This window comes from Entelurus aequoreus, linkage group LG11 (assembly GCF_033978785.1).
Source record: "Entelurus aequoreus isolate RoL-2023_Sb linkage group LG11, RoL_Eaeq_v1.1, whole genome shotgun sequence".
Classification (NCBI taxonomy): Eukaryota; Metazoa; Chordata; class Actinopteri; order Syngnathiformes; family Syngnathidae; genus Entelurus; species Entelurus aequoreus.
This window is the reverse complement of record NC_084741.1, coordinates 32,978,593-32,991,653: the sequence shown is the minus strand read 5'-3', so window position 1 is coordinate 32,991,653 and position 13,061 is coordinate 32,978,593. Positions and strand designations below refer to the sequence as shown.

General features: G+C 36.1%; 1 protein-coding gene across 5 annotated transcripts in view; it reads right to left on the bottom strand.

Annotated features, from left to right (window-relative positions):
• Positions 1-13,061, bottom strand: part of kif13a (kinesin family member 13A) — a 105,836-nt gene that overhangs the window by 46,706 nt on the left and 46,069 nt on the right. For all 5 annotated transcript variants that reach the window (XM_062062991.1, XM_062062995.1, XM_062062993.1 and 2 more), the window contains exons 5-9: positions 11,031-11,123; positions 10,710-10,890; positions 7,971-8,058; positions 470-604; positions 280-392 (exon numbers count right to left, since the gene is read on the bottom strand). In XM_062062991.1, the coding sequence (XP_061918975.1) occupies positions 280-392; positions 470-604; positions 7,971-8,058; positions 10,710-10,890; positions 11,031-11,123 (610 nt within the window). The remainder of the gene's footprint in view (positions 1-279; positions 393-469; positions 605-7,970; positions 8,059-10,709; positions 10,891-11,030; positions 11,124-13,061) is intronic.

The following is a 13,061-nucleotide window of genomic DNA, read 5'->3' as shown; positions in this document are numbered from 1 at the left end:
TAATTACTTTCCCTGCCAACTAAAAACATTTATGAAGGAATAATTCAGTTTCCATTTCTAATATAATATATACTTTTTTAGAAACTACCTAGTGACTATAACTAGTAATTAGTTTTGTAAGTAATTTGCCCAACACTGGTTATTATAGAAGACCACAACGTATCCCACAAGACTCGTGGTATTCAAAGTGCAGAACCGCGGAATAATGTGTTTCAATGTAATATGATACAGTTTTTGTACGGTGTGTCTTGACAACACATAATTAACGAAAACACTCACTTGTTTATGTTGCTGCCTTCTTTGAGTCGCTCCCCAGCAGCTCCTGTCTTGGACACTCGCTCACTTCCTGCCAGGTCAACGAGACTCATCTTGCTCACCTTCTCCCCGGAATTCTGTTAATAAATCAGACCCAAGGTTGTGATTTATAGGATCAACATAAGGATCGTTTTAAAAGTTTAAAAAGACTGACCCCAGACTGTAGGTCGTAGAGCGTTTGTGTGACAATAATACTGAAGACGCCATGAGATCGACTGCTCTCCTCATTCATGTTGGTGGCTGCCACTGTGCGAGATTTGTTCCCCTCCGACATGAGCACCTCAATGTCCTAAAGTCAACAAAGACATTGAGAAAAATATGTATATTTGGACCTTCACTGTACTCAAGGAAGGTTGGAGGCCATGGAAAATCACCAATCAGGTAATTTCAATATATACGTAAATACACATTATGCAGCAGCTACAAGCATGCTTTACATAGAAGTCAATATTATATACCATATATATATATATATATATATATATATATATATATATATATGTATATATATATATATATATATATATATATATATATATATATATATATACATATATATATATATATATATATATATATATATATATATATATACACACACATATGCATAGACAGTATAGGTGCATGTATATATATATATATATATATATATATATATATATATATATATATATATATATATATATATATATATATATATATACACACACATACATACATACATACATATACATATACATTTATATTAGAGATGTCCGATAATGGCTGTTTTGCCGATATCCGATATTCCGATATTGTCCAACTCTTAATTACCGATACCGATATCAACCGATACTGATATATACAGTTGTGGAATTAACACATTATTATGCCTAATTTTGTTGTGATGCCCCGCTGGATGCATAAACAATTTAACAAGGTTTTTCAAAATAAATCAACTCAAGTTATGGAAAAAAATGCCAACATGGCACTGCCATATTTATTATTGAAGTCACAAATTGCATTATTTTTTTAACATGCCTCAAAACAGCAGCTTTGAATTTGGGACATGCTTTCCCTGAGAGAGCATGAGGAGGTTGAGGTGGGGGGGGGGCTGCGGGGGGTGTATATTGTAGCGTCCCGGAAGAGTTAGTGCTGCAAGGGGTTCTGGGTATTTGTTCTGTTGTGTTTATGTTGTGTTACGGTAAGGATGTTCTCCCGAAATGTGTTTGTCATTCTTGTTTGGTGTGGGTTCACAGTGTGGCGCATTTTTGTAACAGTGTTAAAGTTGTTTATACGGCTAACCTCAGTGTGACCTGTATGGCTGTTGATCAAGTATGCCTTGCATTCACTTGTGTGTGTGAAAAGCCGTAGATATTATGTGACTGGGCCGGCACGCGAAGGAAGTGCCTTTAAGGTTTATTGGCGCTCTGAACTTCTACCTACGTCCGTGTATACAGCGGCGTTTTAAAAAGTCATAAATTTTACTTTTTGAAACCGATAGCGATAATTTTGAAACCGATACCGATAATTTCCGATATTACATTTCAAAGCATTTATCGGCCGATAATATCGACAGTACGATATTATCGGACATCCCTAATTTATATACACATACACATACATATATACACACATATATATATATATACACATACATTTATATACACATATATACATATACATACATATATACACATACATATAGACATACATTCATACATACATACCAGTGACGTGCGGTGAACTAAACACCAGGTGAGGCATAGATACTTTTTGAGGGTTTTTTTCTTCTTTTTTTTTACTTAAATTCATATGTGCAGCTCTAATCATTGTTGATTTAGGTTGCACATTAGACTAACAGTAACAGGAAAAAGAAGGGAGTTATTTGCTTTCTTAAAAACGTTTTCATAATGATATTATGATATGATAAATGGGTCCAAAAAGTATTTGATAAAGTTGTTATTAAATACTTTTTGGTTCCATTTGCTTTTAACAAAATAAATCAACTATTGTGAGTGTATCTTACCTTTCTGTATTTGAATCTGAAGCAGCAATAGCTATCCTCCATGAAAACGTACTTTGTATGATGACATTCATTTTGTCTTAAAGTCCAGTTTAGAGACGTATTTAATCTTGGATACAGTATTATCCATATTGGCAGACACATGGATGGATATATATATATATATATATATATATATATATATATATATATATATATATATATATATATATATATATATATATATATATATATATATATATATATATATATATATATATATATATATATATATATCCATCCATCCATTTTGTACCGCTTGTCCCTTTCAGGGTCACAGGGGGTGCTGGAGCCTATCTCAGCTGCATTCGGGCGGAAGGCGGGGTACACCCTGGACAAGTCGCCACCTCATCGCAGGGCCAACACAGATAGACAGACAACATTCACACACATATATATATATATATATATATATATATATATATATATATATATATATATATATATATATATATATATATATATATATATATATATATATATATATATATATATATATATATATACACTGCCGTTCAAAAGTTTGGGGTCACATTGAAATGTCCTTATTTTTGAAGGAAAAGCACTGTACTTTTCAATGAAGATAACTTTAAACTAGTCTTAACTTTAAAGAAATACACTCTATACATTGCTAATGTGGTAAATGACTATTCTAGCTGCAAATGTCTGGTTTTTGGTGCAATATTTACATAGGTGTATAGAGGCCCATTTCCAGCAACTATCACTCCAGTGTTCTAACGGTACAATGTGTTTGCTCATTGGCTCAGAAGGCTAATTGATGATTAGAAAACCCTTGTGCAATCATGTTCACACATCTGAAAGCAGTTTAGCTCGTTACAGAAGCTACAAAACTGACCTTCCTTTGAGCAGATTGAGTTTCTGGAGCATCACATTTGTGGGGTCAATTAAACGCTCAAAATGGCCAGAAAAAGAGAACTTTCATCTGAAACTCGACAGTCTATTCTTGTTCTTAGAAATGAAGGCTATTCCACAAAATTGTTTGGGTGACCCCAAACTTTTGAACGGTAGTGTATACACACACACACACATACACACACACACACATATACATTAGGAAGGGAATTCATTTGGCCCCATTTCTCATGGTTTACCTGACACATGAAACATGACCAATTGGGGGTGGACTATCCACTTTAGCCGCTAGATGGCAGTAGTTTAATATCTTAAAAGGTGTTTCGTGGCAATTCCAACTTTGACCACAGCATCAGTTGCTATTTAGAGTGGTGCTTTCCATCATTTTCAGCAGACCACACTACAATATATATATATATATATATATATATATATATATATATATATATATATATATATATATATATATATATATATATATATATATATATATATATATATATATATATATATATTCTTTAACCTTTCGCCAAGTACTTTGACAAAACAATACTTGGATCTGCACAGCAAAACATTCTCTAAATGTCACCGTTTCTCATGAAGATCCAGTGTCAGTCAAAATCTGGCATTCAAAAAAACAAATAAATAAATAAAAAATCTGGCATTTTAAAGGCAGATTATGGCTGAATGGCCACTTCTGACACTAAAGACAATTACAAGCTGTAAATGATGTACAATAAATAAGAGTAGTCATTTCAGGCCAAATAAAGTGTAAGACTACAATTAAATGATATAAACTTTGCAAAGTGAGTAAATAATGCACCACATACAGTAAAACTACTTGGGATTAGTTTAAATTTAAAAATAAAGATGATCCCAATCGTGGAATCTTATTCAGGGCTGTTATTTGCCTTTTTCAATTGATCAGCAATCAACTGATGAGCTGCCGAGTCCAGCCCACACACACAGGGACACACACACACGCACACAGGCACACACACTGACCAAGCAAGACGACACAAGAAGCTAACCTCTAAAGCTTCAATGTAAAGTAGTGGTGATCGATCCATGGTGATATTAACGATAGTATAAGTAAACAATATTTAAGTGATTAGCTCGATATATCTATTTTCTTATTCTTACAAAATAATATTTGGGTCGTTTTTGTTTTTGTTTACAAACTCACGGATACATCTCTGGATAGTGGAAGTCTTTGAGGGCAATATCTAAATGATTTCAATGGAAGCCAAGAAAGTGGTACCCCATCTTAAGAATGTTTTGAGATAAGACCTGTCTCTCGGCTAGTTTAAGCTTTGAGTTGCCAGCTAAAATTTGAGATAAAAGCATCTCCATAATTAGTTGGCATAGCAAATGCCACAGGGAATCCCGTAAAATCCGCCTGAACCATCCAGTCTTACTCACTAGCATTAGCTTATAACTAGAGACTGAAATAGCTTTGTTTTCCAACCATGAGAACAAAGAAAGTGAGTGTGAAAGACAGTACTGAGAAGAAAAGACATTGATTAAAGATACAAATGTTTTGCGTTAAGACCTCAGTCACAGACCTAATTAAGTACCATATTTTCCCAACTATAAGCCGTTACTTTTTTCCAATGCTTTGATCCCTGCGCTTTTAAAACGTTACGGCTAATTTATGGATTTGTCTTCACTCTAAGCAATAATGTTTTGTATTCAAATACTTTTCATAAAATTTGTCAGACACTTAAAAGGTGTGTTACTGTTTGTGCTATGGCGCCTTCTTTTGAACAAGTTCGCTAACTGTAGGTGCTGTGAGTTGAAAAACTTCCTGTTTCGTGCCTTGAACTGGAAGTATAACCGTCCATAGCATTTCTGCTCGAAATGATTCTTCATTTATCACTCCAAGCAACGTTTGTAGGTTTTACAATATATCTAAAACTATTCGTACCTACTAAACCGTCCCATATGTGATGTCTGTAGGAGTGTTTTCATGCATATTTGTGCGTGCTATCGTAATGTAATCAAGGTAGCGCCGTTGGCATTACCGAATATGCTAACACTTTTACAAGTGTCCATGTTAGTATTATTACCTTATAATGGCATTTTTTGTATTGTTTTAGTTTCGTAAATTCAACAAAGCGTCACCGTGGAGTTTTTGAGTGTTTAGCTGATTGGAGAGCTAACTTCCGCAGCTAATGGGTTTATGACGATGATTCTGTCTTGTTTGATCCACTGTTTTACTGCAGTGCTATAGCCATCATTTGGAAACAATTAACGTATGTAAATAAACATTTACAAATAGCTAATTTCACAACGTATATATCTGCGGCTTATAGTCTGGTGCGGTTAATATATGTAAAAAAACAATTTTAAAAAATTTGGTGGGTGAGGCTTAAATACTGATGCGGTCTATAGTCTGTAAAATATAATATGTAAGTTGAGGTACTACTGTGGTAGTTTTTGCTTTTGTTTAGTTCTTATGCACTAGCTACTTTCTTTTTTTTTTTTTCAATCGTGGGTATTATCAATCTACAGCCTTCCCATGTCCCTTTATATACACATATAAATTATATGGGTAGATATTTGTTCTAAAAAGGGTATTTCAACAAGTAAACAGTACAGTAGGTAGTTGATGTTGATATATGTAATGCACATAAGGGTATTCTAGTCAGATGCGCGTGTGTAAATATGCGATGTGTAAATATCAAAATAGTACGTACGTCTAATCACTTTTTGTCAGGCAATATTACATTTAATGACAATTTTACATAAATGAATACATCCAAACACGTTGTACATATTTATTATTTGCAGGAAGAAATAACAGTTACAATTGTGTGTGTATCTTCCAAGCAAGAAAGAAGTTTGATCACATCAACATCGGACTAACTGACACACTCCGCTTCGCTGCAGGTCCGCAAGCCACGCCCACCCCCCACAGCCACAGAAGAGGAAAACTGTCCTTTCCCGGGCATGATAAAGTCTTAAATAATGTCAAACACGTAGCGTTACAATAACCAGGAAGATAAAGTGTTTGTCTCACACCTACTAATCAAGCATTCACATTTTGCCACAACACACATGGGGGAAAGTCCTAATTGGAAATACAGCCATATTAACTCCTAAACTGCCATTTTAACACACACCAAACCATCAGCACGCATCCAATGCTTTCTCGTGGCCACGAGAAAGTTTCTCGTGGCCACGAGAAAGTTTCTCGTGCGCACGAGAAAGTTTCTTGTGGCCACGAGATACATGTCTAAAAAAATAAAATTCCCATGTCCCTTTAGGGGCTCCGTATCAATCAACAATATTCGCAAATTCTAAATTTAGAAAGACAAGCTTTATAAAAATGTGTTATTGTGTTTAATTTAGTTACATTCAATACCACATTTTCAGTTCTATTTTTTATTGTCAAAGTATCGGATCGGGACATGAGATCGGATTGGATATGAGGCCAAATTTTTTTATTTGGAAATGCCTATTTAAAAAGTATTTAAGTCGCTATATACAGTAGGACAAAACCAGAGATGTGAGCAACCTTTGAGAAAAAAGAGGAACATTTCTATCAGCACAAAGTGCAGCCACGCACACTTTAAAAGAACATTTAGAAAATCAAGACTACATTTCCTGCGAATGGGTGCATTTGTGCACTATATTTTACCTTTAGATTTATTCTCTTCAACCAACGTATTTTGGTTTGTTTTTTGACACTTACATGTGCCATGTAATGTACCACAGATTTTTTGTTTTTTAGCAGATGATTTACTAAAACTATTATCATTGAAAATGTAATGTAAATTCTGTAACATGCATGCAAACAACTCAGAAAATATTTCCCATTTGGCAACTTTATCCTGTAGCCATGCCTATCGGGTAATATACTTCTGGTGGGGTGACCTTGGTTTACCATCTGTCAAAAAAAAAAACCTTCTCGCTGGCTACTAATAAATACTCTAGAACTACAACTGGTTTGTAAATAACAGTGTTTGGATTGTAATCATCCAAATATGATTAGCAGCAAAGTGGACAGCCATCAACGTGGCTTGGAAACAAGCTAGTTTTGGTGCTCCTGATCCTCTCCCCGTCCTGCAACTCAGTGTGGCATTTAGGCAAGAGGAACAGCAAGTACCTGTGGTTGAAGCGAGCGTTCAACAAATGTTGATCAAATGTTATTGATATTTCGTAAAAAAATGCGCAATTGATATTTTGATATTTTTTGACACAAAAACAAATATTTAAAAAATCTGATTTCCGCGTTCGAGGAAATGTTATTTGCCTGCAATACAGAGGACCAACCAAGTCTTTGTTGTACATACCAGAAGAATATGTTGTAAAACTAATGCTTATTATTCAACGTCTGTGTATTATGAATTTCGCACAGTGATTACTGGCAACGCTGACGCCATTCATCGGTTTTAAAGAATTGTGGGGAAAATGGAAAGTGTTCCAGTGTTCACATGCTGTACAGCCGGGTCACGGCAGGCAGAGGGCTGAGCTTTTAGGAAAACTACTGCATTAATATCAGGCAAAAGAGCCCAAAGAAACAGGGTGGAGATGTTTAAACCTAATTAAGGGAAACCCCGCCAATGCTTGGCATACAATCCGCACAAAACCACACAAGTGCATTCCACATTCCCTTAATATGTGTCATTAGGGGCTCACTTTGTTAGAATTGGTGCATTTGTGCTTCGTGCTATAAATGATTTCTGTGCATTTGAGAAATCTAAGGGTTTTTGCATCATCTTGAAAGACACACCTCGAAGTTGGTCACTGCCAGCTGAGACAAACCATCCACGTATGGACCCAGGACTTTGTGTTCCCGAACCTTCAGAGACTGCCGGCTCCTTGAAAATAAGGGTGAGGAAAAGGATTCGTCAGTGAAACGAGTGGAAATTTCGTTTGATTTCCTTCCTCTTCATAGCCATTTTCTTTGGAACAATCACTTTCACATTTAACATCTCATTAGACTGAGAGACATTTTAAATAAACACTTTTCCTTTCTGAAAAAGAAGACATTATGACTACTGAAACTAACATACAAGTCCCATTCAAATTTAGGATCTTATCAGTACACAATACAAACAAGTATGATAACATCCTGATGTAATGAAATATGACAAAATATAAGAGTCTGAACAAACAGTGTACTGCAAATATAGTAGATGATCGATGTAAATTGCTTCCAGATGTGCAATCCAGTGGAATCGCAATTTAACATTTTAGCGCCTGAGCCTGCAAACACACCAAGTATTTCTCACAAATTAGACAAGATTTGACAGGTTTTTTTTTTACATCCGGCTTATTATAAAACATGTGTATTTATCATTTAAGTATTCTATTGTTTTATTTTGACTAGCTTTTATTGTTTTTCTGAATGAGCCATAGAATTTGACTACACGCTACATAGAATAATCAACAACATTCTGTTACAGAAAACTCAGTTGTGTTGGCCAATTTATAGATAAAAAAATATTTATTTCCACATTGTACTTTAATTTAATACATATTTCCCTGAGAGGTGCCTCTTTTTTTCTTGTTTACCTCCAAAACAAGGACATGCATGAAATATATTTTCTTATTGGCTTCCTGCCACTTGGTTGTTGAGATGAAATCCGATAAGCTCAGTAAGAATATCCAACGCTGTTGATAGCTACTCAGGTTAACAGTCACCAAGTTTCCTGTTTCCATTCTCGTAATCAAGCCCCTGCTGCACGTGCAGTGATACTGCAGTGATGACGTAAACTTCCCACTACTAATTGTTGTAGATACACACACATACTGTGCACGGGGCTCCAAACCTTTTCTGCCGTGATTTATAGCATGAATGTTTAGGAAGAGTGCAATGTGTTGATGGTGGAATGGTTTGAATCGGTTGAGAAATGTGGGAATTGTGGAACTTTGAACACATTCCTATTCATTTCAATGGAAAGTTTGTAGTAATTTGAGAATTTCACTAAAAGTGGGAATTTTTTTTTATTTGATAAATAGCTTAAATGTACTGAATGAGCTGAATTGATTGGTTTTGGAATTGTTTGAAATCAGTTGAGAAATGTGTTACTAGTGACAATTTATATTTGAGAATTAGTGTTACAGAATTCCAGAAATTTCAGGAAAACCAGAATTTGGTTTGGAACCTGGGAAAGTGTTAGTTTGAATGTCCAGGATGAGCGGAATGTGTTGATGGTAGAATGGTTGGAATAGGATGAAAAATATGGAAATTGTGAAACTTTGAAAAATGTCCCATTCATTTTAATTGGAATTTCCTGGAAATTTGGGAATTTTGTGAAAAGCGGGAATTTAAAAAAAATTATAAATAGTTAGAATGCCCTGAATAAGCTGAATTTGTTGGTGTTGGAATTGTTTGAATCGGTCGAGTAATGTTGAAGTAGTAACCATTTTTAATTGGGAAATGGTATCACGGAATCTTGAAATTATGGGTAAACCAGGAATTTTTCACGTTTAAAAACCAACTTAGTTTTTTGTCTGAGAGGAATGCTTTGAGGGTGGAACGGTTCAAATGGGCTGAAAAATGTGGAAGGAGTAGGTGGAAAAAAAGGGTGGATTTTTTTTTTATTACTTGGATTGAATTTCCAGGATGAGTGAAATGGGTTGAAGGTGGAAGGGTTTGAATCGGTTAAAAAATGTGGGAATGGTGGACGTTTGAAAAATGGCCCATTTATTTTGAATGCAAAACTGGGAATTCTTGGAAATCCGGGAATTTTTGGAGAATTGGTGATGACGAGCACACGTGTCCTGAATATGCTGAACATTTGGAAGCTGGAATGGTTAAAATCGGATAAAAAATGTGGAAGGATGGGGGCGTCAAAAAAACACTACGGAAGAATAAGATTAAGCAGAAATAATAATAAACAGATGAATTTTGGTGTAGAATGGCATACTTATGCCCATCTCAGGTGGAGCTAAATGTTTTTGGAGAATCAGTCATATTTTCATAGTTTAGTTAAAATCAAAATCAATCTGTGAGGTGCAGTGGAAAACACCTGGAGCACCGCAGTGTTGCTCACACAAATTATGGTCTTTGGTTTCAAAAAGGACAATGCCCCTCAAACTCCTCGATTCAAAATTGGGGGAAGTCCATCTATCCATCTTGAATGGAGACGCAATTGTGAGACAAGTCACAATAACAATGGCAGCACCCTGAAGACTCCCAGTGTAAATAGTAAAGCAATCAACTGTGGGAAATAGAAGAGGCTTAGCATGCTCTCTGTTTGGCTCTGCCACTGCCTGAGTCAGGCAACTAACAGCCAAAGTGGGAGCAACCAGCGAGGCCACTGCTCATGATGGAGTTGGAATGAATGAGGAAAAATGACACACAGCAGTTTGTGCAAGCAGCTGTGTGTGCATGCGTGTGTGTGTGTGTGCTTGTGTGTGTTTGTCACTCCAACTCCACAGCATTACCTCACTGACTTCATGGGGCAGATACAGGTCATGTGTGTGTTGTTTACTAAGACCAAAGACCACCCGTTGGACTCACCCTTTGGGATCCAGTAGATCGCGGACCTTCTCGTTATAGATTTCCATGTAGGACACTTCCACTTTAAAAGTATGGGCCTCGTTTGATTCTCTCTGGACCCTCTCGAAAAGTGAGCAGCAGAGTCGAGGGATCAAACCCGGCTGCTCCCCGTTCCCCATCATGGAAAATGACTTGCCAGAACCTACGACGACAGCAGAAATTGCTAAAATTGTTTGCATCTGATTTTAATTTTATGAAAACATCTGTTGTAGAAGCCATCATGAACGTTGGATCTGCATTGATGTATAAATTCATGAGGAACATCATTTGTTCAAGAATTACCTGTTTGTCCATAGGCAAATATGCAAGCATTATATCCCTGGAATGCATTTTCAAGTATTCCCTCTCCAAGGCACTTGAACACCACCTCTTGACCTTTTAGACAAAGAAGCAGTCGCCATGGGGATGAAGGTAAACACACAAGCTTGGTTTGCATCTTTGAGTTAGTGTGTCAAAAATAGAAAACAGTAGAATGGCAAACAAGAAATTAACAAACACAAAATGAGTAGAAGTGACCGATTCTTACTTAGTCATGTTGAAAATATTTGGCCCGTGCAAGGCAGTCTCTTGTGTCGTGCTACTTCTCTGAATAGAACAGCTGTTTAATAAGCTAAATAAAGCCGTGGCTTGGCGGCTTGAGGCGACCCCCTCGGTGGTCAGATTATCATTTCGGCACATGAATCTATTACATTTCCATCACAAAACAAGTGTGGCTACCAAAATAGACACAATGATTATGAAAATGTGCCTATTTTCTAGAGATATTACGTTTGTATATAATTGTTAGTGTTCTGTGCTGAAACAAGTGCACCATAGAGGTTGTTACTTTTTGTTGGGTGGACTGATGGTTAACCTAGAATTATGTTGTGTTTCTGAGACACTGGTTGACTTCCAAGTTGTACTCATTTTAAAACAATTTTGCATTTGAATTACCTTTTCCAGGAAATGACTAAACATTCCAGTCATCAAAGCGTAAAACAAGTTATGTTTCCCATACATTTATTTATTTGTGCAACTAAATTTGGAACACCACAAATAGATGTGGCGCTACCTGTTCGCCCTAACTGAGTAACCATGAATTGATTAACGTGGACCCCGACTTAAACAAGTTGAAAAACGTATTCGGGTGTTACCATTTAGTGGTCAATTGTATGGAATATGTACTGTACTGTGCAATCTACTAATAAAAGTTTCAATCAATCAATCAAAAACACATGATAATGGGACTGCCTGTCAATGTAGCTTTTCATCGTAACTCTGCTTCTTGACACACCTCATACGCACAATGGTCTGCCAGAGAATAAGAAGATGTAGCAGGCGGGATTAGTGTTGGCAACTTAGTGACTTTGTCGCCATATTTAACACGTTTTCAGAACCCATTCTGTTGTTTTAAAAGGACTCAGTACCAATCTAGCAACTTTTTCTGGTTTATTTGGACACTTTTGGAGACATGAAAGCACATATCGTTGTTCTTAATGAGCAGCCAGGGCTGCTGTGGAATCATCCTACATCTTAAAGCACTCACGGCACGGTGATGTAAAAAAAAAAAAAAAAAGAAGTGACAGAAGAAATGTAATTACTGTAAATCCCGGACTATAAGCCACTGTTTTTTTCCAACGCTTTGAATCCTTCGGCTCATAAAACAATGCGGCTAATTTATAGATTTTTCTTTGCTGACGGCCATAATGCAAATAGTTTTCATACAACACCTGCAAAGGTGTGTTATTGTTTGTCTTATAGCGCCATCTTTTAGGACGAGTTTGCTCACTGCAGGTGCTTCCGGGTGAATGTCTACAGTGTTTCCTGCTGTTTAAAGCTTTGAGCCGGAAGCGCAAGTGTCATTGCATCTTCTAATCGTCCATAGTTTTTCTACCGTAAGGATTCTTCATTTACACTCCAAGCAATATTTGTAAATTTTACAATATAACTAAAGAAATTCATACTTACTAAACCGTCCCATGTGTGTGTTTAAGTGGACCCCGACTTAAACAAGTTGAAAAACTTATTCGGGTGTTACCATTTAGTGGTCAATTGTACGGAATATGTACTTCACTGTGCAACCTACTAATAAAAGTCTCAATCAATCAATCAATCAATGTCTGTTGGAGTGTTTTCATGCATATTTTTTACATGCTATAAATGTAATCAAGCTAGTGTCGTTAGCATTAGCTAATACGCTAACACGTTGACGAGTGTCTGTGTTGGTATTATTACTCCATAATGGCATTCTGTTTGTATTGTTTCATCTTCACAAATTCCTCAGTAAATTCATCAAGACGTCACCGTGGAGTTATTGAGTCTGTTTAGCTGATT